The 27486-nt window shown below is 29.1% G+C and overlaps 5 protein-coding genes across 7 annotated transcripts; 1 reads left to right on the top strand and 4 right to left on the bottom strand.

The window, feature by feature from the left end:
- Window positions 1-49: 49 nt before the first annotated feature.
- On the bottom strand, window positions 50-2195 carry LOC101504556 (reticulon-like protein B5). Its single transcript, XM_004510640.4, has 5 exons — window positions 1825-2195; window positions 1150-1330; window positions 896-1037; window positions 594-663; window positions 50-501 (listed from the first exon to the last, which is right to left on the bottom strand). The coding sequence occupies exons 1-5, from the start codon at window positions 2030-2032 to the stop codon at window positions 335-337; spliced, it is 768 nt and encodes a 255-aa protein (XP_004510697.1). The 5' UTR covers window positions 2033-2195; the 3' UTR covers window positions 50-334.
- An 8913-nt stretch (window positions 2196-11108) lies between these two features.
- On the bottom strand, window positions 11109-12911 carry LOC101489883 (probable methyltransferase At1g29790). Its single transcript, XM_012718700.3, has one exon. The coding sequence runs from the start codon at window positions 12631-12633 to the stop codon at window positions 11116-11118; it is 1518 nt and encodes a 505-aa protein (XP_012574154.2). The 5' UTR covers window positions 12634-12911; the 3' UTR covers window positions 11109-11115.
- A 3227-nt stretch (window positions 12912-16138) lies between these two features.
- LOC140918855 (RING-H2 finger protein ATL67-like) lies at window positions 16139-16441 on the bottom strand. The gene has a single exon (XM_073363656.1). The coding sequence runs from the start codon at window positions 16439-16441 to the stop codon at window positions 16139-16141; it is 303 nt and encodes a 100-aa protein (XP_073219757.1).
- Window positions 16344-17304, bottom strand: LOC105851167 (RING-H2 finger protein ATL67). The gene has a single exon (XM_012718697.3). The coding sequence runs from the start codon at window positions 17006-17008 to the stop codon at window positions 16466-16468; it is 543 nt and encodes a 180-aa protein (XP_012574151.1). The 5' UTR covers window positions 17009-17304; the 3' UTR covers window positions 16344-16465.
- Window positions 17305-22371: 5067 nt separating this feature from the next.
- LOC101503798 (uncharacterized) lies at window positions 22372-27409 on the top strand. 3 transcript variants are annotated; one of them, XM_004510637.4, is made up of 9 exons: window positions 22372-22537; window positions 23496-23591; window positions 23764-23852; window positions 24186-24249; window positions 25728-25805; window positions 26666-26742; window positions 26835-26901; window positions 26991-27098; window positions 27182-27409. In XM_004510637.4, exons 2-9 carry the CDS (start codon window positions 23520-23522, stop codon window positions 27209-27211), a joined length of 585 nt encoding a protein of 194 aa, XP_004510694.1. In that variant the 5' UTR covers window positions 22372-22537; window positions 23496-23519; the 3' UTR covers window positions 27212-27409. The 3 variants fall into 3 exon arrangements, with proteins under 3 accessions (XP_004510694.1, XP_004510696.1, XP_027192180.1); XM_004510639.4 differs by having other exon boundaries at window positions 22374-22537; window positions 23499-23591; XM_027336379.2 differs by having other exon boundaries at window positions 22378-22537; window positions 23409-23591.
- The last annotated feature ends 77 nt before the right edge of the window (window positions 27410-27486 follow it).

Here is a 27486-nt window from a genome sequence, read left to right as displayed (position 1 = left end):
GCTTATTGAATCATCAGTGCACTTCAGAACATTTCTAGCAGCATGAAACTGATGAAAAACCCAAATATTATAATAAAAAAACTTTAACATAATAAATATTTTTAGCTTACAGTAGCAGCTAAGAAAGGAATACAAGATGTCCAACACTGAAGCCAATAGCCAATAAAATACATATGCAAAATTTAAAACTACATCTTCCCGAGTATCAATACCCACCTAGAAACAATCCAAAACAAGGATTGGTATATGGCAAAAGAAACGAGGCTCTGTATAAAAACATTCATCCAAGTGGATCCCTGTTTTGTTCTATCGAGAGAGCACACATTCTTAAACACTAAGCTAACTTGCCTTTCAACACACCTTTTGGGATCTTACTCAAGACCTTTTCATCGAACACTGCATATTGCTTTTTAATCTCAATGAATGCCTTTTCGGCCAGAGGGTCTATCTTATCCTCATACTTATTATACAAGAAAGGAACCGTGTGCAACAAAACAAAACCTGCAAATGAAGAATAAGCAAATCAGTGAAAAATCAGTTCATAGGAAGGAAAAATCATCTACAAACATCAGTTTGATATGAATTGTTCTTACTTATGTAGAACAAGGTCAAGAAATTGCACCAGCTCCCCACAATTGAGAGAATCCACAAGCTGACAATAACCTAAAATAAATCAACAACAAAATCCTCGCAAAGGTTAGTGACATGACAGCAATAGTTTAGTTCTTCTCAAAAGCTGTACTAACACTAGAGTAGGAACCGAAAATGCAAGCCAACATCTTGGAAATTATTAAGTAATTTTAGTTTCCATGCATTTAGACCCATTGTTTCGAAGATTACTTATGAAAATGTGATTGATCATGTATAAGGAGTAAGAAGTTTGCAGGTTACATACAATGAGGAATTTCTTCAAATCTCTTCCAGAACCAATATTATGCAAGGCAGAAAATCCACGGTTGATTTCAATTCTCAACGCAGATGCAATTTGCAGAAATGGTTCCTCAGGAAGATGAACTACTGGAATGTGAGGCGGAGTCCTACAAAACATAATTCAATATACATCACATGCAATTGGTTAGATAAGTACTTATTCGAAGCCCAAGATTGTGCCTGATTCAATAGATCACAAGAAGTTCCAAAGAGTCTTACTTGTGAATAAATGTATGAGCATTAGACCACAAAAACAATAGCGCAAGCAACAGAATCAAAATGTGAGATACAAGAGTAAGAAAGTGGTATTCAAGCAGCTCAAAAAACACCCAAAAAGCAGTCGCTGCGCCAAGTGCACCAGCAGATACCTTCTTGTTTTTCCATAAGAACACATCAGCAGCTGCAATTCACAATTACTCGTATGAAAAAACAGAGATAGTACAAGAAAATAAATTAAAATTTCAGCTCTTTTTCTAGAGACATAAATCATGATTCATGGACCAATGAAAACTGAGAATCAAATCAGCAAAAGTAAGAATCAAATTATTCCACAAATTATACAGTTTAGACATCTTAAATAAATCATGATCATAGATACGATTCAATAAATCAATAAACTACTAGAAAAAGCTAATCAAGGGCACAACTAGAAAAATTTATCACAAGCAAAAGCACTCTTAGATTCAACAGTGGTAAATATTGAACACTAACAGATCTTCAATTCAATCTCATACATAAATGCCTTAAAAGATCTAAACCAAACACAAAATTCAATCACATCTAATAATAAATCAAAATGTAGAATTCAAAATATTACTTTTTCACAGATCTCTACCACAATCACAAGTATATATAGATATAGTTATAGATAGAGAGAGAGAGAGAGATTCATACGCTTTCCGCCACCGAGGAAGGAATGAACAGGCTTCTCCCTTCCAAAAAGGCGAAAAACCTTATCCTTAACAGAGGAAATAACAGGTTTCTCAGAATCGGAACTTGAACCTGAATCGGAGGAATCGTGAAAGTGAAGCTTCTCTGTGATCTTTTCAATCAAAGTTTCACCACTCGCCGCCGTCACAGTGCTTTCCGATTCGTCAGCCATTTTTCTTCGAAAACCCTAAATCTTAGGAATAGTACAAAAATGGATATAATTTTCTCTTTCGGTTTTGGGGAGAGAGTATAGAAGCGAGTGAAGTGTGGTTAGGGGCGAGATTCTCGGTGTGCGTATTTATAGTGTTGTGTTTAACGAGGTTTTGATTCCGAAGCTGAGGTTCGGAAGATATTTGAATCTAGTACGAAAAAACGAAGAGGGGAGACGGCGTTTTAACAGTTTTGGATTTTTTATTTGGTTTAGAATTTTGTCGCCGTTGAGATTGACGGTAATGCATGTGCTAGCTGCTGTTTGTTCGTAAAGTTATTACTGGATGTCGTAATTGTTTACTTTTAGTATAAAAATTATGTCAATTCCTTTTGCACTAAAAAGAAAATATACCAATTCTAATTTTAAAAGAAAAAATACCAATTCTAATTTTAATGTTTATTAAATTAACAAAAATATTTACATCATATTTATTAAGATAAATATACATTTATTCATCATATGGTATTAATTTAAGACCATTTTTAGAATAATAATATTAAAGGTTGTAGATTAATTGACATTCACTTATAATTGAATTTAATGAATATTTTGTTTTTAGCTTATATTTGAATCTGAAAAAAATATTTTTTTCATATAATAAAAAGAGTTTATTGGACATGTATTATGACTAATTTTACATTTATATGTATCATTCTGATAAAACATTAATTTTTATATTATTACGTATAATAATTTTAAAATACTTCTATAAAAATGAAGTAACAAGAAAAATTATTATTTCCATCCTAAACAAAAATAGTTAATAAATTTGATGCGTTTGATTTAAATTTTAAATCAAATATATCAATTATTTAAATAAAATATATTATTTTTTTTTAACTGAACTTTATTTATATTTTAAAATTTAGACTGTAACAAATATTCTTCTATTATTAAAAATGTATTATATTAGAATTAAATATTCATTTAAGTTAATTAAAACTATACAAAAAAATATTCCCGATAAAACTATGCAAATTTAACATTCTTTTGGTGGTTTAAAAGCTAATAGAAATCTATTGATATATTTTAGAAATTAATACAATAAAATAACTTTGTGATGTAATTTAATAGAACACATGAGTAATTTTTTTTACATTATCGAGGCTTAATAGTTAATTTCTAAAATATTTGATTTTTTAAATACAAATAAATTTATGTAATTTAATTATATTTGATGACGTTAATATTCTTAAAAATATCATTAAATTCGTATAAAAGTTTATTTGTAAATAGCTCTCTTTACATAGAATTGTTCTTGAAAATAGACATTTTTTTATCAAATAAAAAAATTTAATTTTGATATTATTGGTATAAAAAATTTATAAGACAGTAAATCACGATAATTATGTATATAATTTTAAAAATAATTATAATTAAAAAAATTTAATTTTTAATAATTCAATAATTATAATTAATTAATAATATAAAATATCATTGGCTTTTTTCAAGATACTAAAAATATATTAATAAACCCAACTCTTGGTTCAAGGAGTACCAAGAAGAGCACCAAAATTACAAAGCGTAAATTTACATGAGATAAAGATTACAAATTACAATGAATTTTTATTTTGGGTTCTTTTTACCGAGAACTATTTCAATGGCCGGTGAAATATTTATTTAATTGAATAGTGGTGTACAGAGTAACCGGCGGTGGATGCTTTCCGAAAGTATAACTAAAACTATCACTCACTTCAAAATTTTTGGACGTCTCCTACATAATTCATTCAATTCAAAAAAGCTACACTTGTTGAGAAATAACCAGATTCAGTCTAAGTTTTTTTTATTTTATTTACAAGAATCTAAGTTTAATTTTTAATGAATGCTGAATTACCTCATTTATTTAAATATATATATAAATTAGAGTTAAGTGGTGTAAACATGTTAACATAAGTAACTCCTAACATTAATCTATAAAAAATAAATAAATTAGATATCAAGATACCACAACAAGTTAAATAAGTTAAATAGTTACAGTTATTTAAATATGTGATTAATTATATTGAGTGAGTCATTAATAAATATAATCATTTATCGCAACTCATTTATCATCCACTTGCTACAATTAACTACGATTTTTAGGGCAGATTATAACCATGTACAATTAGAACATTGACATAGACCCTCAATTAGAAAGGTCCCAATTTTTTTTACAGTACACCTGAACTTTGAAAAATTGTATTTGTATCATTAATTTTTTATATTTACCACTTTGTAGTTTTGTATTTTTACCTTATGTTTAAAATAAATATTCATTTTATAAACGGGTACTATCTTTATCTGAGATTAAACCTAATTTTTCTCAACTATCATCTTCTCTCTCCACCCACCACTATGAGTCATAATTTGAGTTGTGTCAAAGGTTGAAAAATGGTTTAACTATTGATAAAATGGCTCAAATACAAACTAATTAGAAAGAAAATAAACATTAAAAAGATGTTTTAAAAATAATTATTTCGATACTAAAATTACTTGTTAGACATAAGTTGGTCTTTCGTGGTTTTAGTATGATATTGTACCAAAATGGATTTTTTTTGGATTTAATTGAAATATTAGTTGAATTTGATTCAACTGCCCATGACACATGTATTATAGATGATGATAAGATTCACTTTAATTATATTAGGCATAACATACGCAATAAGTTAATACCAATCAAAATAAAATCATTAGAAAAATCAAGCAAGCAAAATATTTTTCAGTGTGCACTTATGATATTAGTCACCAATAACAAATATTTTGATAATAAGATATGGCGATGTTTTTTCAAATTCTGTTACTATTGATGAACCTTTTTTAGGATTTTTGAATGTGAATGGTACAATCTTTTTTATGTGAATGGATTGAAAAATCTTGATGTTGGCCTATTTGAGGTGTGAGGACAAGGTTATGCTAATGGGTCAAATATAAAATGTATATTTGAATTTAAATTGTGGTTAAAAAATATCGAGTATAATTAACATCCGAAAAATTATGTATATTTCAACATAATTTTGAAAAATATCGAGTATATTTTGAAGTTAATTATATTTAGTAAATAGTTAATATGTTGCAATATCTTGTAGTTAATTATATTTAGTAGATGATTAATTAAAAGTAGAGGAGCTACTTAACCCGATATGTAAAGAGATACACAATTTAGCAAGAAAATCAATAAAATTATTTACTTATATGAAAATGTAACTAAGAGAAATGCTCCAAAGAGAAACATGAACCATAAACCATGTTAATAAATGCACTCAAACCTAACATTCTTAAGTTTCATATTGCAAGCCACACAAAACACCACACCGTGAAAAGACTCCAAGCTTATGCTAAAAAGACGTTTTTGGCTCCAATGTTATCATAGAAACCTTCAATATAATTACCATTGCAATCACGCACAAGACCATCATAGAATGACATTTTGAACAAATGTTGATGAGTTCCATCGACATTTACTTTAAAAGTATGGCTAGTTTCTAATCAACATTAATCATGTAGTAAATATAACTAACTACATATTTAAACTTTATTAAATTATTGTCGAATTTTAATGTAAATTTTATGTTAAAATAACAGAACTCTTAACTTAATATAAATAAGAGAATAATTTTCTAATATCATCATATTTTTACATGAATATAGTGCCATTTTATTTTTGTTTATATATTTGAAATGCGTGTAAGTTGTAGAAAATAAATTTTTTTATACAAACATATGTGATAACATACGATATATGTATTTTGATGATTAAATAACACAAATATATAAATAATTTATAATATGTAATTTTTTTTTGCAATATATAATTTGATTACAATATAATTGGTGTCACACAAAAAAAAAAAACTGGTGGAATATAATTTGTCCAAAACAACATTAAAAAAAATCATTGTATTTTTTATTTTTAATATAATAGGATATAAAGGGTGAGACAGAAATTACATTTATCATTTTGTAATCATTATTTACTATTGATATTCATTATGAAATTTCATTTAAAATATTATATCTATAAAGTTAAACAAATGATTTTTTTTAATCTTTTATACTCATATAATGTACATATTAATGGTTTTATAATTTAATATAATAGTTTATATTTATAAAGAAACTGTTAACATAAAATAAATACAGTTCACAAAAACAATTGTAGAATAATTTAGAATCTGAAAATATTATACACTTTCCTAAAAAAATATGAATTACACAGTTTCTAAAAAAATATATTATACATTATGGAATAATTTAGAATTTGGAAATATTATACAGTTTCCTTAAAAACATTCATTATCCCCTTTCCTAAAAAATATGATTATATAAAGTTTTTTCTTTTTTAAAAAGTACTATTACATAAACTTGTAACCCATTTTGATCATAGAAGAGGCTGATGCTACCGCGCACGAGTGATAGATGTGGTGCACGGTGCAAGAGTAAATTTAACCGTTAGATTAAAATGACCTTCATGATAATATCATGGTTTTTCACACTTGATTTCTCTCTCTTCCAACCTCTTTCTTCACTGTGAAGCCTCCACTACTGGTCCACTCAATATAATTAATTATTCATAGATTTTGGTCTGTATTTGGAAAAAAAATCATAAGAGTTAAGAATAATGGGTTCCTTTCATAGTTTTATGTCACACAAAAGCTCTTGCACCATGCACTAAATTATTTGTGTACAGTAGAAATAATCCATACAAAATTATATAACCTTCTAAGCATTATTTTGGTGTACATTGGGTTTGAAGAAATTATATTATGTGTATTATGCATCTCCACAGTTTAATTTTCTATCTCATCTCATTTGAAATTATATTTTTATCTTTTTTTACTATCTATAAAATCCTCGAAAAAATTTAGCACTCAATTTTCACCCCCTCTTTCCAAACTTTATATAAATTACTCCACCATTGAAAGTTTACAAATTTTTGAAATATATAAAGTAAATAATTTTTCTTAATTTCAAATTTTTCATAATTTCAAAACAAGTAAGTTTGAAATTTTCGAACCTTTAAAACAACAATAAAGTTTCGAAATAGATTTTCAAAAGTTTTCATCAATATGAAACTTTCAAAATGTTAATCTTTAGTTTTTTTCAAAACTTTCGAAACATTGAAATGTTCGAAACAGTAAATCTTCGAAACTTTCAAAATTAAAAAATGGAAAGTTTATATAAATGGAAAAATATATAAATGGAAAGTTTATATCAATAATTAAAAATGTCCAGATCAATGCCAAACCTTTAGTAAATTGTTAATTTCTAAAGTTTATAATAATTCTAAAGTTTTGAAATTTCTGCGAAGCTTCAATTTCGAAAATTTTGAAATCCTCGAAAGTTTGAAAAATCTAAAAATTTTCATTTTGAAAATTTTAAAAAGTTCGAAAGTTTCAGCAATTTCTGAAAAAACATTATTTCGAACATTTCATAACTTCGAAAGTTTGAACAATCTGAAAAAATTTCATTTCAAAAATTTTAAAAAGTTCGAAAGTTTCAATAATTTTAAAAAGTTCGAAAGTTTCAATAATTTCTGGAAAAACTTTATTTCAAAACATTTGAAAGTTTAAACAATCTCTCGTTACAGATAGTAAAAAATGACAAAAATATAATTTCATGTGGGATGATGGGTGGGTACCAAATCCAACAAGTAGTGTTGTTTATCCGCTATTTAAAGAAAAGTTGGATTTGGTACCTTATAATTTAACTTGTATCTCGAAATATTGAAAAATTCAATTTTATCTCTTTTATCTTTGTTCATTCCAAGGTAAAAAAAATTCTTCATAAACGTACAAATTGAAGTAACAATGTCAATTATAAGGAAGAGAGTTTGAATTATAATTGTTCATTTTTAACTTTTTTTGTTAAATCTGAAATATTTAACTCAAAATTGATATTGGTTATAAACGAAGAACGTTCTTGGTTGGTGAAAACAATAATATTAACTAATCTATAAAACTGATTAGAAGATAAAAAGTAAATAGAGATAAGTAAAGAGAATCACATAGAAATATATACGGGTTCACCCAACACTAGTTAGATCCAGTTATCACAATTGTGAGATTTTCCATTAAGTGCTAAAAGTAAGATCGTTCTTGGTTTTCACACAACTTTTACATATCAATCTTGATCAGTTGCAAAGTACTACATTTCTATCTAGAAAGGATTTTCACAAGTTACCTTACACTCTTTTAGAAAGGATTTTTACAAATTACCTTTTAAACATGATATTTTTTTTACAAACTACTCAAGTCATGTCAACAATATAGTCTTGAGTTTACAAAGTTATGATTTTGAGATTGTTAGAATATGAGTATGCTCAACTCGTGTTTGAGAATAGATTCTAGAATTTAGAACTCAGTAGAAATTGATTCTAATGTCAAACTAAGAACATAACTGAAATTTAAAGATGATTCAGAAGCTCAAGAGGATTTGAGTATGATTGTATGAGTGATGTATTACTTTGCACTTAAAGCTTTGATTTGTTCTTCATCTTGAGGCTTTATTTATAGGCTTTAAGAGGGCTTATGACAGTCCATTTGGCCGTTGGGAATGATCTAGCTGTCATGAGTAAGTGAACGGATAAGATCAATCATAAAGCAAGAATGTTCTTGCTGAAGGCAGAAATGTTCTTGTGAACCAAGAACGATCTTCAATTTTGCCTTGAGATGAGCTGACTTTTAATCTTATCTTGACAGTTGTTTGAAAGTACAGTAGAAGTGTCTTTTCCAGCCTGTCAACCTTGTACTTCGATTTGCTTAACTTGGAGAATGATATTGCTTTATGAATTTGTGAAGCATAGTCTTTTGCCTTCGAATCTTGGAGTGGTTCTTGCATTAGATTGATCTTTGTACATTTATGGTGAAATTCTAGAAAGGATTGCAATTCTTGGATCTAATATTTTCTTTAAGAATCTGATCATTCTTGCTAATTTGCAGATGTGGAGAACATTCTTCGTTTTTCTGAAATCTGTCAAAAATGTTATTCGTTTATCTGAATTAACTTTCTTTATTTTAATATGATATGCTTTGTAATGCTTGGTACCTATCTTTGATTAACATACTCAAATACACATGTTAAATACCAAAATACTTAGAATTATTATTAGAAGTCTTAATTAACATTTGTTTAATTATCATCAAAATATTAATTTGAGATTTTGTCTCAACACACCTTCATCGAAAAAGCTGGTACACAAATTAACACTATCAAAAATTATATTTTCAAATTTTATGGTGATGTAATTTGTGTTCCGAAAACTTTAAGACATAAAATTTCCGGTAGTGTAAATTGTGTATCACAATTTGACCAACAAAATTTCGGGTAGTTAATAATTCCCTAGAAAATTAAGTTTTGAAATTTCCGAGAGTTAATTTTATTACATCGGAAATTTTAAAATTTTCGATACGTAATTTTTTATTTATTCAAGATTTAATAAAATATATTTTAAAGGAATTTCACAATTGAAATAACTCTTTAAATATTTTTTTTTCCAGTTTTTCTTCTCTTTCTCAATTAGCCTGTGAGACATTTTATCATTTGACATTTTACAGTATATCAAATTAAATCCAGTTCCTACCATCATTAAATTAACCGTTTCAAACAAATTGAGTTCATAACAGCACCTTAACATCACGATTCATAAAAAAAAAAAAAAAAAAAAAATAGGACCTCCCTAATTGGAACTTATCTACCATTCAACCAAAAACTTGAAATTTCTGATAGTTATATTTAAATTAAAATTTTTGGTAGTTATATTTTAATACTGGAAATTTCAAAAATAAAATTTACGATTGGAAATAACTACTAAAAAAATTTATTTTCGAAATCTCCGATATTGAAATATAACTTCCGATTAAAGGGAAAAAAATAGTTTTTCAAAAATTTGGAAACGTGGAGGTAGCATCAACATATACAAATTTGTCTTAATCTTTACTGTTTACTTAAGGATGTTTTCATAAATTAATGGATGCAAATTATAAATAAAAGATACAAATCTTACTATGGAGGACAAAATCTAATTTTCTTTAATAAGCCCCTACTTAGTATTTTATTTGCAATTCTCAATCCATTATGTGATTATCATTTTTTGGCTTAGATAAGGGACTCATGATCCCTTTTTTTTTGTCAACTAAAATATCTTTGGAAAAAAATTATTTCTTAAAAAAACTATTATATTTTTAAAAAATTAATAACAATTTCTTTTCTAAAAAATTATTGTGTTCCGAAAGTGTTATTCCTAAAACAAAAAACATATTTTTCAAAAAAAAAAGTTTCTTTTTATAGATTTTTGTATCTAAAAATAAGTTTTGACAATAAAATATTTAAAGATTGTGAGCTAATTTAAGATTTTGACGGTTATCTATCTGATCGAAGTAAAATTCAACCTTTTATGTTTGTTCATCTTTACTGGATTATAATTTTCGACAATGTAAAATATACTATTAAATTTTAACTTTCAATAATATATTGGAGATAGATTGACAAATACGGAGATAGATTTGAGGGCTTATGTAAAGAGGGCTCTTGGTCTTTGAAGTTATGTAGGACCCCATAGTTGGATTCAAATTATTATTCTATAAATTTGACAACTCTAATTGCAACTATGATTTTACTACGGTTGTTGTTGTTGTTGTTTTTTTTTTTGATAAATATTAATCCAACTTTTTATGTTTATTAATTCTAGATCTTATAAAATTGAAATGATGTATGGATATTTTTATTTTTATTTTGCCAAAGAGAAAATGACAATTAAGTGGATGAAATTTACTATTCTTAATTGTGAGGGTGAAGATTGTGCAACCATAATTGGTCGAAATAATAATGAAGATAATAAATAAGCAATAAAAAATAAGACAAACAAAAAGAGGAATAAGTGCAAAATCAATTGGGTAAAAATAGAGCACGAGGCTGTTGATGCAGATTGGAGCTAAACTATTTTACTAAAATTGCCTCAATTATGAATAGACATTGAACTAAATATTTATTCAACTATAAGCTCATTATTGACATATATATATATATATATATATATATATATATATATATATATTACATTTATAAAATCACCTGAATGGCCTAGAAGGCTTCTCTAAAACAGCAGAAAAGAACATTTCTTGATCATCCTTGTCAAGCTTTGGAACAACAATCCATTTATGCTTCTTATATCTCAACATTTTGAATGCTTGCAAATAATCATACAAATCTTCCTTCAAACAAAAAAAACTATCAATCCAAAGCAACCCTCCTGGTCTCAAAACTCTATCCCAATCATACAATACAAAATCCAATAACACAAAATCAATCCAACCATCTAGAAACCTTGTTGTATGAATCAAATCAAGTGTATTGTCAAAAAATGGAAGCCTTTGATTTATAGTCAAGTAAAGAGGAACAAGTCCTCTAAGAGCTATCATTTCACTAAAAGGTGCACCAAAATTAATAGTAGCTGAAATAATTGTAACATTAAATTCCCTCATCCTAGCTGCAAAAGTACCTGTTCCAACACTAAAATCCAATCCTATTCTAATCTCACCTTGTTTAATTCCAAGAACATCATCTATGAAAAAATCAGCTTCAATTTTTTGGTTTGAAATTGAATCACCATCTAATCTTATCCACCTTGGCATCTCATGATCAGTTAGATTGAAACAATCTGCACACTTGAAGAAACCCTTTTGAGTATTTTTGTTGCTTGCAAGACAAGAAAAGTTCTTGCACCTATATTGACTCCATCTAACATTTCTATCATCAGGGATTTTCCACATAGAATCTTTGATAGAAAATGGTTTGTTATATAACTTAGGTGCTCTTGAAAAACACCTTCTTCTTGGTAAAGGATCACATCCATGAACCATAAGCTTTTGAGCTAGTTTCCAATCATCATTACATATTTCACCAATATCATAATTCATGTACTCTTCTAACTCTTCTTTCATGTCAAAACATGCATGTCCTATGCTAGTGAATGTTGCATTTGCCCCTATGAAATTTTGTTTTCTTAATCTATTAGGCTTGATTCTGATATATTTTCGAATCTCTTCTCTCAGAAAGTAATTAGCAGGTTCGCTAGAATATTGTTTCTTTCCTTTCGTCAAAGGATGAATGACGAAACTATCATTTTGCCTTTCACTATGAAAGTTAGATGATTCTATAGACTCAAGTAGTCCTAATATGTCAGAAAGAAAAACACCTTGTTGCAATACAGATTGTGATGACGACAACAATGGATCTTGATCTATTTTCTTCAATTTCTCAAGTTCCTTTTGAATTTTTTGAATCACACTTTGCACTGTTGTTAACATTAACACTTCATTTTGATTCCTATTTATGCCTTCAGGAGTTAGATGAGTGTAGAAAGATTCAACATCAAAAAATGATTTCAAAGAGAAGAATTTGGACATGGATGCACCAGAAAGGAGAAGAGCAATAGAACCAACTATAAAGATAAACAGATAAACACTCTTCCATCTTTTTAACTTTGTATTATTATTATTATTAAAATTTTGTTTTGTCATTCTTCTAGGACTTTGAATATCCAAAGATTTCATGTGCTTTTTTTTTTGCATAAAAATAAAGTACATAGAGATAAAATTCTAAAAAAAACACATAACTTATAAAAGTTTGAGATGTGAAATTTCAGATTATGAAATAACTAACCATATGCATCACAAAGAGAAAATATTCATTCATCCATAACATCAAGACTAATGTTGAAATAATTAAGAACACAAAAATTAATCATTTGAAGATGAAAATCATAAAGGGAAACAAAATGAACAACTTGAAAGTGAGGATATTGAGGTTTGATATTTCCATGTTCTATGCATTATAATAAATATAGAACTTTGGTAGTACCTGGCTATTGGATTATTCTAGCATTGATCTAGTGATTGCTTAATAAGTACTTCATTTAAAAAAGCAAAAAGTGATTGTCAACTCATGCACAAAACTTAAACTTAAGGTAATCATAATCAAAATTTACAAATTACAACTTGTTAATGTGATTGAACTTTTACACAGATCTAGAGGATATTTATTTGTTAGCGAGAAACTAGGAAATGCATATGAAAATAAAATTTAAAAACTTTTCATGTTATCATGTTCTCACTTTTCAGTACAAAAAGTATGAAGTGGATGAAGCAGATTTTGCATATAAAAAATGAGTGATTACACATAATTAAGTGCCAATATCACATGCTTAATGAATAGTGTGTTGCATCTAATTCCTTTAGTTTAGGATGACAAAAAGAGAGTAATTTTCTTTGTGTTACACAGTAAAATTTACACTTTCCATGAATTACAAGTATTGTCGAATGTGTGATTTTAAAAATACTTATTTTTAAAGTCAAACAATTTTAATAATTTGATGATTACAATTGATTGATAGTGTAATTTTTTTTCTTCCAATTATAGTATTTTCAGAAGGTTTTTTTCTCAGATTCTTATGATTGCTTAACAGGTACTTAAATGTGTTGCTGAAGCAGGGCTATAAATATAGTAATTCAGCTGATTTGCATAACATTAGAAAAATGTTTTATGAGTACATGTCCTAGAGATTGGCAATAATTCATTGACATTAATTTCTATTGAATATCAAATTACAACTAGTTCATCCAATTAAGGATGAAAATAATGATATTTACATCATATTGGGCCGAAAACAAGGACAGTAAATCATGTCTCCAGAATGAAGGTACCAAATACTAATTGTCTACTCATGACGACAACCAAATGGGCCCAATAGGAAATAAAAAAGCAAAGCAAATTGTGGTTCTAAATAGAGACAAACTAGATAATGTGAAAACAAAAATTGTTCTATAAGAGAGTCAACATAAGTCACTCCTAGAAGATCAAATAGTATCCAATGTCAAATCAATCAAAATATGTACAACAAAACCCAGATGATCTTCGATTACATTACATATAATAACTAACATAAAGTTTATGGACAGCAAAAATATTGTCACAACTAATTAGTCCGTTTAATATATAGAATGCCAAAATAGATATTTGTTACCATTTACAGTCATTGCCTTTTTCATTGAATCTATCATTTGTCTTAGCCTTTGTGCTATTTTGTAATAGAATATACAAAAAAAATATTTGTATTATAAATTGGGAAAGGGAGAAAAATAAAAATGATTTTTGTATTGATTAACTGTGAAAGATGATTATAATAATAAGTATAATGAAATTTATATATTTAAATTAAAATAATTAATTTTTAATTAAAATAACTAATTTATAACTAATTTTATATTTTTAATATTTTCTTCGATCAATAATCTCTGCGCCACCTTCGCCTCTATTTACTCCACTCCTCTCTAATCTAGTCAACCTAGCCGGCACCATTTTGTGGCTAAGTGTCTAGACTACTCTATAGTTGTAGAAAAGAGATTCTCTCATTATATTTTCTTACAATGTTTTTCTCTAACAAAGGGGTTAAAAACTCTATACTTTCTTATGTTAAATGTCAATTCTTCATGTGATATGTTGAATGAGATTGTAAACTTCAAAATGAAAGACATATATTTCAGTGATAAAAATTGAAAATATAATTGATTTTTTTTTAACATGAGAAGATTCAATATAATTGATTTTTTTTTAACATGAGAAGATTCACTCGATTAATTTTATCTCTACCAATTTATTTATTATTATTGACAAAAAAAATACAAGCTACTCTTATTTGGCACTTTTCATCCATAACTTCAATCTTTTTCGACAAAATGTAAAGTCATCATTGTTTCACCGATTTAAAATATTACACATAATAATGTTGGGAAGTTCAAGGGTCTGAGAACAACAATACTCCAAAATTTACAAGAGACTTTAACACCACATATCCATTAAAATCTTAAGACATTGGGTACATAGATTATCATTTTTATATATCCAATATTTAATTCATTATTAGTGTAATATGTGGTACTCAATTAGAAGATTTCTAAGATTAAATCTGTTTTGGGTAGTTAGTTTTCATTTAGTTAATTGTAACTACTTTTGTTTGTTACTCCATCATAAACAACTTTTATATAAGTCAAAGCAAGCAAAGCTGACAAAACAAAGTGTAGAGAGAATAGAATGCAAGCTACAGTCTGTAGAAAGCGGCCAACATAAGTGTAACAAAATATTATAATAATTTCATCTCATATTAGTGATAACTCAAGTCGGATCCAGTCTCTCAGACGTAGAAGTTTTAACTTTAAATTGGGTTAACAATTATGTGTGTTCATTTTAGCATTGCCCTTAATTCTGTTTGACAGAAAATAGAGAATGTTCTCTGTTATGCAATCTGATCATTCTCCATTTTATTTTACAATATAAACAACATACATTTTACAAAAACCAAGAACATTTTTAATTTAGTGATTGATTGATTTTCGATTTTTAACAACAATTAGTCAATGTATGACTTAGTCACTCACGTTTAAATCTAAGGAATTGATGTGTTTCATACAATACATTTAGAAATAGATTTTCTATTGAACTTTTTTTTAATTTTTCTCAAGTGGAATCACATCCATCAAACATAAGAAAGAAAAGAGTTAAAATTATTAAAATAAATAAATAGATACTGTGTTTTAATTGTAGAGATTAAAAATGGAGAAAAATAAATAAATACCACAACGGAGAAAAGTTTGAAAATGTTGTACCAAATAGCATTACTCTTACTAAATAAACCATTATGGCCCTTTCTTTATTATAAAAATAAATAAAAAATAAACCATTGTGGCACCGCAGAAAGTAACTTTAATCTACAACTTGTTGCTTCAATAATATACCACGATCATACAACATTGAAACACAAGAAAAGCAATCCCAATGCACATCTATTAACTTGTCCGATCCAAACATTCGTAGAAGTATAGTAACAATTCAACTTATATAAAAAAATCAATAAATTTTTAAAAACAACATGAGGTAAAAAAAACAAAAATAAAAACTTGATATTGAGAATCACATCTTCAAACCCTCAAACAAACAAAAAATTTCCATAACCAAAACTCATGTAAAAAAAAAAACCATCATTCTCAAAGTCAACAACATTTTCAAACTCAGTACATACAAAAAAAAAAAAAAAAGTCACCTCCTAACCCTCCTTTCACCAATATAATGAGAAAGCGGAACAACTTCTTGTAACGGCGTAGATAACGGCGTAGGCATAGGCGAGTTCCGACAAACGGGACAAGAACCGTTAAGTTTCAACCACGAATCAAGACAACATAGATGGAAATAGTGTCTACATTCCGGCATCATCCTCAACATCTCCGAATCCTTGTACTCACTCAAACAGATCGAGCACGTGGTGTCATAACCGGAATCTTTACCAAACTGAAACCTCGGATACGAATTAATAACATTTTGTTCCAAACCCAAAACACTCATTAAATACAAAAAAAAAAAAAAAAGTCACCTCCTAACCCTCCTTTCACCAATATAATGAGAAAGCGGAACAACTTCTTGTAACGGCGTAGATAACGGCGTAGGCATAGGCGAGTTCCGACAAACGGGACAAGAACCGTTAAGTTTCAACCACGAATCAAGACAACATAGATGGAAATAGTGTCTACATTCCGGCATCATCCTCAACATCTCCGAATCCTTGTACTCACTCAAACAGATCGAGCACGTGGTGTCATAACCGGAATCTTTACCAAACTGAAACCTCGGATACGAATTAATAACATTTTGTTCCAAACCCAAAACGACGCCGTCTTGTTCGTCGTCTTCCGCAACGAAAATGACGCGCGGCAAAACGACGCCGTCTGAGTTAGATTGATTGGTATGACGGTTATGACGGTTACGGAAAGTGCGGCAACAAAGATAGGAAGAAAGAATTAAGGTTGAAAGAAGGAAGAGGAAGCCGAGGGCTATAGCTATGGAGTAGCCGAAGCCGAGGTTAGTGAGATAAGGAATTGGTGGTGATGGTGAATAAGGGTTTGAGGAAGACATGAGGGAGAGGGAGATGAAGAAAAAGGGTATAATCCATTTGGGAAAGGTTATTGTTGTTAATTTTTTGTGAGGGTGGGTGAGTGTCTTAGTTGCTGCATTTAATACTATATGTTTATATGAGTAACTTAAATCTTCAACGGCATTCAATTGTTGCGTTGATTTGGTGATGATTTTATGATACTAGTACACATTTTTGTTATGTTTCGATTGGGTTGCTCTTTTTTTTTTTTTTTACTCTTCTTAGGTTGGCCCCTTTGGAACTTGCAAAGGTGAGGAAACATAAACTATAGTTAATGAATAAACTACTAGTGTAGTAGTGTTAACTTGCAAGCCTTCACTTACAAAGACGTTTTGTTTTGTTTTGTTCTACTGAGGATTGGTAGAAATACACTCTTTAATACCGTATATGATTGTGGGTGTTTTTATCTATTTAGCCCCAAATTATTCTCAATATTGTGGAGATATTTTTTGAGTGTTTATGGAGTGAGGTAGCTATGCAAGCATCCTCTTTTTTATATTAAATTTGTGTTCTATGCAATAAATCCTAGTAAAATATATCAATGTTTTTGAAATATACTGATATAGAGTTATTTGCGAAACTCGTTTAGTAATTTTTTTAGATGTTAAGTATTTATTAAAAATTGTCACTAAAAAAATTATAAAATAAGTTATGTGTACAAGTAGAACGTATAAGCATCCAAACATTGATCATCTTTTGTGGATGCTCTAATACACAATTTTTAACCTACTATATTTGATTGGTTAAAAATATGGATCCTACCAAATACATGTGGATCCCATATAAAATTAGTGGGACTCCTGTATCTTAACCAATCAAATAGAGTATGTTAGAAAATATGTCTTAAATAGTGTGCTGCAGACATTATTCTTGTTCTATTACTTAGCAAAAACAATTTCATCATCAAACTCAACTCAATTAGCTCATAATCATTTTTATTTTTTAGTTATAGCAAACCAACTTATAGCCCATTAGGTCATCTTGGTCCAATCCCATTTTTTGCCTAATTTTTTAAGGTCCGACAGGTATTATTATCGAGCCAAATGATCTGATCAATTTTGTCGGTTCTACACCCATCCACCCCACCAACACCTTGAAAAATAAAATAAATAAATAGTGTGATATGATAGATGTGATATGTCAGTGATATAATACGAATACTAAAATTGAGAGAAAATGAATTGTTGAATGAGTGTAATAAAATGAGAGGTTTACAAATATCACAACTTTATAAATAATACGAAAATTGTCTTTGAACAATTCATTTTGTTGGAGATGTGATAGAAAGAGAGAAATATAGAGAGAAAAATTACATGTTGAATGGATATAAAAAAAGTTAAAGTTGTACAAATATCACCATTTTAAATAATTTCTTCTTGTTCCTATTTAATGGTCACATATGGATAAACACCAAAGATTTCTTTGATGGACAAGATAAGAGGGGTGATAGAAATAAAGTATCATACTTTGTTTGAATTCAATGTTTGGTGAACTGACATGATACAATAAGTTAATCTAAAAATATATCATATCATGTCTTTTTAGTTGAAATTTCTGTCATGAAAATGAGTAAGTATTTTCAAAAGTATTTTAAATCATGAAACAATATTTTGAGCCAAACCTGCCTGCACGCTATGATCTAAATGTAAAACTTTTCAAAAACACTGGTGAAAGTGTTAGAAAAACTAAATATGTGAGCATCATTGGCAGTTTCAAGTATGTTGTCGATTGTACTAGACCCGACATTGCCTACGTCATGGGACTATTGTGCATGTTTATCAGTAGACCTAATATAGAGCATTGACATGCTATTGAGGGAGTAATGAGATGCCTTAAACGGATCACAAATCTCATATTACATTATGAAATATTTCCTGTTGTCCTTGAAGGATATAGTGATGCTGATTGACACAGTTTTTAGATGACTCCAAAACAACCACTAACTATATATTTAGTATAACAAGTGGAGCTATATCTTGGAAATAAAAAAAGAATGATATTGTCCAAGTCCAATATGGAATCTGAAATGACAACATTAACAACCACTAGTGAAGAAACGAGTTGGTTGAGATGATTGCTAGCAAAGATCCCTTCAATAGATAACAAGTTATGAAGTGATATGAGATGAACATGCTATTATAAGTCAAAGAAGCATGATTCCTGAAGCAAAGATAGGATGGAGTAATAGAAACTATTAATGAAGATATATACTCTACGTGGAGTGGAATACCTAACTACATGAGTACTCTTAATATGCTCACCCATGTGAACGTGAAAGTAGGGTCGCTTCCTATGGAATTTTGAGATAGAATTCTCAGAGCTTTCACTATACTTGGATAAATGTGCAAGACCATTAACATGCGAGCTTTTGAGAATACATCCTATAACAAAAAATTTGTGTGATTTTGATGTCAAAGATAGAGTTCAAGACTACATATCACTTTTGTTGAATATGAATCTTACTTGTTATACAAAGATTCAAGTCGAAAGACACCTCTATTTATGCACAATCTTATAAAAGCATTTGATGTTGCTTCATAAACATTCTTTTTAAAATTCAAGTGAGAGATTGTTGGAACATAGAGAGTATGTTAATGTCTGAATTTAAAAATTTATAAAGTACTACATTGGCAAGCTTTCATACATTGGTTATCTTTCAACTCTATAAATATTTAAAGTCTCATTTGATAGTTTACATGTATGAGATAGCTTCCATCACTATATAAAGAGTGTCAAACTCTTGTGAAAATACATCAAAGTTTGATGTAATTTCCAATTTTCTCTATTTCTCTTGTTCTGCTTGACTCGATGCACTTCTGAGTCATTTCTCCCATTTGTTTCTATTCATTCAATATTTTTAAATTTTTTCCAATACCACTTTTCTTCTGATTTTAGAGTGGTTTTAGTGTCGTAGTCCATTCGATTTATAAGTGGTTTTAAGTATTATACTTCTAAAGTGACCAATATAGCTATATGAAAATGGTGTAATTCTAGAACGATTTTCTATAGTGCAATAAAATACTGATACACTTTGTAACTGAGATTTTATCTTGGGGACGTCGTGGTTAGTAGTTTGCTTGCACAATTTGAGACATTGTTAAGAAACGTCTTAAAGAGAGCGATATAGTCTGCGACTCAACTTAATAATATCTTTAGTGTCTGAAAACTATTTTTAAAATGTTATATTGAAACTCCACAACAACAACAATAACAAATATACGTAAATAACAAATATACGTAAGTGTTCAAATATAATATTTCTTGCGAAACATTTAATATGTTTGGATTCATAGTGCATGTGTTTTCTCACAACCTAATAGAGTACATTAACAATATTGTTTGCCTTTTCGTAATATAGTAAACGAAAACGTAATAAAAAATATTTGTTAAGACCATAAATATATTTTTTAAAGTCTGTGGAAGACAATAAATATATAATAGGTTTAAGATATAATATATTTCTTTTATTATTATTTTTTGTATAGACCATTTATGAATTTGTAATTATTGAGAAAAATTAATGTCTCTCCTTCTCAAATCATATCACATATATTTATCTCATCTCTGATAATATTATTTAGGTGAAATTCTAGTAGGTATGTTTCGAACTATATAATAATATTATAATCGATAAATATTATCTATTAAAGATTATTATAAAAATATAAAAAAAATAAATATAAAATAAAATAAAATGTATAAGGCAATTCCAAAAAAATAAAATAATCTTAAACAACATTATAATAGAAGTTTTAGGAGTTTATGTTCCTTTGCAAAATTTAGGGGGAAAAGAAAAATTGAGCAAACATGACTATTTGAAAAAGAAGAAAAAGCATGATGGTGAATTTGTGTTGTATTATTGGATGTGTTGTTCCTCGATGCTAGAAACTCTAGGAAAGCTTCAACATGGAGCTATTTGACTCCTTGTGAGTCCCATAATAAAGCAATCTCATTGTTTGTAGTTAATCTGAACCTATGTAACCAGTTTCTTTTTCATATATATGGGATTGTCTGGCAACGGTTTTGCTATATATATATATAAAAGATAGTTAAAAAATTTAGACTTGGACCATGATTTAATGAAAATTAGGTTAGTGTAAAATATATCTCTGAATTTTTTTTCTTTGTATATATAGACAATTTAGTATAATGACCATCAAAAATTCATAAACAATGGTGAAATTTCGAATTTAAAGTCGAAACATGATATTTAATCTAATCTTTTTATATAGTAATATTTTTTTTTAAATGTGTACATTATATATTCTTACACCAAAAAATAATATTTGTTATGAATTAACACATGTTTTTATTAAATTAGAATAAAATCAATTATTGTTTTATCGTCATCAATAACTTTCAAAATTTCCATTTAAAAAATGCAATTTAAGCTGATTGATTGGCATTTCTGTTTTTAATTTGTTTATTATTTGAAACTTGAATTTAAATGTCGAAATGAATGAGAGCAAGACACATAAAAAGCTATTAGTAAATTTGTTGATAAAATAATATATGAGATTAAAAAATATAAGAAAGTAACGTGAGAAATTATTTATATATATATATATATATATAATTTTTTTTAATCAATTATTAATATACATAAAATTATCAAATGAGTTATTTATTATTGGAATATCGTTTTTGACATTCTCTATTCCACAACCACCAACTAGCACAAATGAAGCTTCATCATTATTCCTCTTCATCTCTGTTAGTATTTTGAAGAGCTTTTATTTGTCATAATTATAAAGGAAAAATATACCTTTTTCTCTTTGACAGAACATGTAAAATATTCAATTCAATTACCACTTTATAGCTTTTTTGTTTTTTTTTTTGCTGATGGCAATGCTTACCATCACAAGCCCTCAATTACCACTTTTGTTGAGTACCAATAACAGAAAAAGTTTGATATTCCGTCTGTATGTATATTCTATTATTTCTAAAAGAAAGAAATAGATAATATAATAAATGTTATTTATTATGTAAAAAAGAATTAAATGTTAAACGAGTGTATATAAGATAAAGATATTTTAATATAAAAGTTGTACAAAGATTATTTTATATTTGAATTGATCACAAATATTATTGACTACTGATTGAATTACGAAATCATATTTTTTTAAATAATTTAATTTTTTATTAAATAAATTTTGAGAAATATGATTTAACTAATAAAAAAGATAAATATTTTGAAATTGAGTTGATTATATTATGAATAGAAAATACTTTTTAATCTTAATTAAATTTATAAATCTTACTTAATTTGTAGAGTGGCTAATATTAATCAACTTAACTTAACAAAAGTAGCTATAACAAATTTAGGTATGGTACTAGCGCGATCGAGCTCAATTTTTTAAATTATTATATTTTAAAAAAAATAAAAACTTTCCTTTCAGAATCCCTAATCCCTTCTCTGCATCTCGCACAAGTTGCTCTTTCCGATCACACTATCCTCCGTCCGGCCGCTCCTTTTCGCTGCCATAACAGTTTCGAATCCGATCACCGAGGTATTCCTCTTCTCTGTTGCGCTACTCATAACAGATCTCATTTCTTCAATTATTTTCTTCTCCTTAGTTTCACTCACACCAGGCACGAAGCTTCTTCTACTTCTTCTTTAGTTCTAACTACTTTCATTGTATCGCTTTTTTTTTTTTTTTTTATAAAAAATTTATGAATGGAACCATTCTGTTATCAATTTTATGTTTGTTCCTTTACACATTCTGTTTGCACTTTGTTTAATTGTTCCTTGGAATTTAGCAGTGGCATATGGAGCCATATTTCTCTAGAAATTTCATATAGGTTATTAAGGATGATGAATTTCTTGTGCCGATGTCAATGTGAAGTTACTTGTATACATGTTCATAGCAATGAACGATAGTGTTTAATTCTATTTGTGCTATTTATTTTTTTCCACCAAGTGAATGATAGTGTGGAATTTCATTTGGGGTCGCGCCTCCCTGCAGTACCAAAACACGCAGTAGTTGATCTCAACCGATGATTTCAAACCGGATGGTTAAGAATCCTCAAATCATACAATTGGTTTAACTGCGTAAAATGATCTCAGCTGTCGATCTAAATCAGATGGCTGAGAGCTGTAACTGCGCGACGCAGTTACATAGGGGAATCTGATTCCTTTCATTTGTGCATTTTTTGTTTTTCCACATGAGATTTGATGCTTGAATTTAAATTATGAAGACTTGTCTTTGTTATGAATTTTATGTACTTGTCATGGATATTTTTGTATATTTGATATGGATTTTTACTTTATAAGTTATGAACTTATGGATATTTTTTATATTTGTCATGTATTTTATTGTTATTTTTATTTATTGAACGATTTGATTGAATGGTTTGACCATGGTTTAACTGGTTGAATAGGACTTGGAGGTCTCGCAGGGTCGACCTCCAGTCTGGTTTTTAAAACATTGCCATCAAGAGGACTAATGTGTTTGGTGTGTGAGTTAGAAGCATCATATAAGGAGCAAGAGGATGATTGGAGTCGGAAAGATCAAGCAGTACGGTAACGTCCTCGATAAACCCCTTGCCAAGGGCAAACAAGAGGTAACATATTTTTCTTAAACATCACTAAATCAATCCTCTTCCTTGATCTACTTCTCCCCGAATGCTGTTACTTTCAGATCTTGCTTTTCTATGTTATTCTGCAGCAAATTATGTCTTCACCAATCATTTGTATTTTATGTTTCCAAGACTAATTTGATGTGTTGGCATGCAGGTTAGTTTGAGTGCATTTGCATTCTTATTCTCCGAGCTTGTTCAGTACAACCAAACGCAGGTTGACAATATTGGCGAGCTCGAACGAAGGTGATTTTCATTCTTCATCTCTCAAAGATCACGATAGTTACCAATTTTGTTTTGTTTTGTTGTTCGCGTATGTTCCTTGTTGTGCTTGTCATATTCGGTTTACGAAAAGTAGGTACTCCGTTATTAACATGACATTTTCACTTCATGTTAATATTCTTATTTGTGCTTTACTTGTAACTTATGAAGCTTGAAGGGATAGAAATTTTAGGTTTTCCTATTAATAACTAAGGATTGAATTGGCTTGAAATCAGTATGTTTCAAATGTTTTATTATTGTTATTGTTATATATCTAATTAATACATATGAGTTTGATATTTATTATTAATTCTCCAGACTGGAGGATGCTGGATATGCAGTTGGGGCTCGTGTTCTTGAGCTGCTTTGCCACAGAGATAAGGTATGGTTGCTGTCAGAAATCTTGCAAAAGTTTACTTTGTTTATCATAGTCAATATTAAACGTTCAGTTAATTAAATTAGACAATCCTGGAACTCGAGATGAGGAGATTGACATGACAATCAATTTGATTATTTATTAAATAACATCTCTTTTGTTTATTTACTGCATAGCTTATGAAAACAACTTATAGCTTATATGAAAACAATTTGACTTTATTTTGTCTTTTGTGATGAAAATTATATATCATAAATCCTTATATGACGAGTACTTTATGTTATTAATAATTCACATGAGATCAAATTCAATCTAACAAGAATGAAACACACTGTAGGATTTGAACCTACAACATCGGGATTTAAGATCTACGTTCAGTGATGGATCGACGAACCCTCCGAATAATCAACTCGTTTTCTAAGCAGAGTCTCTCAAAATCTTCTCTCTTTGCCCTCAATTATACATGAAAATGATTTGTTACTTTATTATGACTGTCCCTCGTACCAGTTTCATTATCAAGAAGTGTTTCCACGACTTCTTGTACCAAATTCTCTTGACATATTACTAATTTCCCTTTTACATTAGATTCACCAGTAGTCCCTTTCCTTTGAAGTATTTATCGTGTCAAATGGTCTAATCAGTTTGACTTTCATATACCCATAGAGTGAAACTAAACACTTATTACACATCTTGGTCTGTGACTTTTTCATTGGAGTCCTGGACTCCAGAAGTTTTTTAATATCAAAGTTTCTTATAAATTTGATTGTTCTAAGAAAATAAATTTGTTACGTGTAACTGAATGTCTGAAACATGTTGACTTTTTGTGCTTATCCATTCATTTGTGAATAAAATTGTTGCAGTTCATTTCACCGAGCTTCATATTTTATAATTTATTAAAAAAAGATTTATGGTATTGTGACTTGGGTTCAGTTCTTTTATCACAAAAATGTAATGGGGAAAAGGTAACACTTGGGTTCAACTCATCCCATACAATGTCTGGGCATGGAAGCCAGTTTCCTGTCCATTTCTATGCTTTATATTCTGTTTGATTATAAGTATTTGGCATCGGCAATTTGTTACTGACAAAATTAACTTTTGTAAATTGTACCATTCAGTATCTCATTTCCACCTTCAGATGTGTTCACCCTTTAGGCTTCACGTCATTCTCTCCCTAAAATGAGAGAATCCATGCACATCCATTAGGTCTGTTAGTTGATCTTCTGTATATGTTGGTAATTGACAATTTATTTTTATAGCCAAATGTTAGTATGTTAGTGAGTCAGTGGGTTATGTTAGTTTTCAAACTTTGAACTTTGGAACTCCTAATTTGTACTCTGGTGTCCCTCAACTCACCAACCGAGCTGCCTGCTTGGGAAGAAAACTGAGACTTGTTGATTAAAATTTGACCAGGAGGCTGGAATATATATGCTTTTTTTGTATGAGGTTTGCATGTTTGATGTAGCAATATCATTTTGAAACTGCAGGGAAACAGAAGGGAGACACGGTTGCTGGGTATTCTTTCTTTTGTACACAGTACAGTGTGGAAAGTACTATTTGGAAAGGTTAGCTCCTTTATCAGAATTTGCTTTTATTTCCTATTTACCCCTTATCTACCATTATTTGGACAGGTAAGTTATATATTTGTGTTTCACAATGGCATGAAATATCCATTGCTTAAAGACATGACTTTTGACCCCTTTTTCATCTGGGTGTAGTATGCTTTTTTAGACTGAAAAATAGGTTCTATGAAGCTTTATGTCGTTTAGAAAAAATATATATACAAAGCTGTTTTGGTTGTTCATTATAAAAAGGTTATAATTGCTGGCTTTAGCAATCTAGTGTGGGTATTCACGATTTTAACTTGTCTGATAGATTCACCTTGATGTGGCCGTTGGAATGAGAAGAACTGTTTATCAGTGCCAATTTAATGACCCTGTAGATGTTGAAAAAGTTTATATCGATTTTGTTTTACACTCGAATGGTCACAAGTGTATTATCCACTACTCATGGATGTTGTCTATTGAACTGGCCATGTTTAGTTGTTTACACAGAATCATCAACATCTTGATACAGTATTGGTTCGTGAAACCTGTATATTTTTGTCATTAAGTGTTCCATATCATGATTTTCTTTGTGCCTTTTGAAAGTTCTTATGTTTTACGGTCAACTTCACAGATCTTGTGTTGGAGACCTTACACATTAATGCAGAAGCAGAATGCATTAACTATGATAACTAATACCTATTCCTGAATCTCGCAGTTATATTTGATGGTGTGAGAATAAGTTCTTGGCTAATTTATATGCTGTTCTTGCTGTACCGTTGCACCATATACTCATTTGCTATACTCATTTTCTTTCGAAATATCTTAACTTTTTGGTGGCTCCCTCAATTTCAATATATGTATTTTTGTCACTGTAATAGGTAGCTGACTCACTGGAGAAAGGAACTGAACACGAAGATGAATACATGATCAGTGAAAAGGAACTCCTTGTAAACAAGTAAGTTTAGTCTCAGCAATCAATTTGATTGTTACACATACTGGACTTTTTAACATCAATCAGTAGTGAGCTGATGGATCTCTGGTTTATAGATTCATTTCTATCCCAAAGGACATGGGAACGTTTAACTGCGGCGCATTTGTTGCTGGAATAGTTCGGGTGAGTGCTTCGCTCAGTTTCCATCAACTAGATATCTTATTCTTAGAGTAAGGCCAAATCAGTTGTTTTGTTTTTGTTCTATTCATCAGGGTGTTTTGGATGGTGCCGGCTTTCCAGCTGTTGTAACAGCTCATTTTGTGCCCATGGAAGGGCAACAACGGCCTCGGACAACAATTTTGATAAAATTTGCAGAAGAGGTAAATCCTCATTGATTTTCCTTTTGATCTGTGCACGCAACACATTCTTAACTGATGAGTTTGGTTTTTGGGCTATCTTTCAGGTGTTACGTAGAGAAGCAAGATTAGGCTGATGTTTATACCGAGTTGTCAATAAGATATTTGTAATGCTGAACACCAATATGAAAAGTATTTTAAGATTCTGACCAACCTGTCCTTTTGATATGTGCTTCAAACTCGTTTCTGATTCTATCGTATGTTATGCTTTGAAGTCGAGAATTGTTCTTACTCAGGAATTATATATAATGTACAAAAAATCTTTTGTTGTTTAATTTCAATATCTCATCCTGCATATTGATTGAGGATAACTCAGGGATGTAGTAAAGTTTGATTTATTAGCAAACTACGA

This window comes from Cicer arietinum, chromosome 7, assembly GCF_000331145.2.
Source record: "Cicer arietinum cultivar CDC Frontier isolate Library 1 chromosome 7, Cicar.CDCFrontier_v2.0, whole genome shotgun sequence".
Taxonomy (NCBI): domain Eukaryota; kingdom Viridiplantae; phylum Streptophyta; class Magnoliopsida; order Fabales; family Fabaceae; genus Cicer; species Cicer arietinum.
The sequence above is the reverse complement of the archived record's forward strand: the minus strand, read 5'-3'. Positions and strand labels throughout refer to the sequence as shown.

Coding starts and splice junctions, on each gene's coding strand:
- LOC101504556 (XM_004510640.4), bottom strand. CDS start 2,032: ATGGCTGACGAATCGGAAAGCACTGTGACGGCGGCGAGTGGTGAAACT. Junction 664..895: donor ATTTGAAGAAATTCCTCATT/GTATGTAACCTG, acceptor GATTTATTTTAG/GTTATTGTCAGCTTGTGGAT. Junction 502..593: donor CTTGACCTTGTTCTACATAA/GTAAGAACAATT, acceptor CTTCATTTGCAG/GTTTTGTTTTGTTGCACACG.
- LOC101489883 (XM_012718700.3), bottom strand. CDS start 12,633: ATGTACTTTATTTTTATGCAAAAAAAAAAGCACATGAAATCTTTGGAT.
- LOC140918855 (XM_073363656.1), bottom strand. CDS start 16,441: ATGAGTGTTTTGGGTTTGGAACAAAATGTTATTAATTCGTATCCGAGG.
- LOC105851167 (XM_012718697.3), bottom strand. CDS start 17,008: ATGTCTTCCTCAAACCCTTATTCACCATCACCACCAATTCCTTATCTC.
- LOC101503798 (XM_004510637.4), top strand. CDS start 23,520: ATGATTGGAGTCGGAAAGATCAAGCAGTACGGTAACGTCCTCGATAAA. Junction 24,250..25,727: donor TGCTTTGCCACAGAGATAAG/GTATGGTTGCTG, acceptor TTGAAACTGCAG/GGAAACAGAAGGGAGACACG. Junction 26,902..26,990: donor TTGTTGCTGGAATAGTTCGG/GTGAGTGCTTCG, acceptor TCTATTCATCAG/GGTGTTTTGGATGGTGCCGG.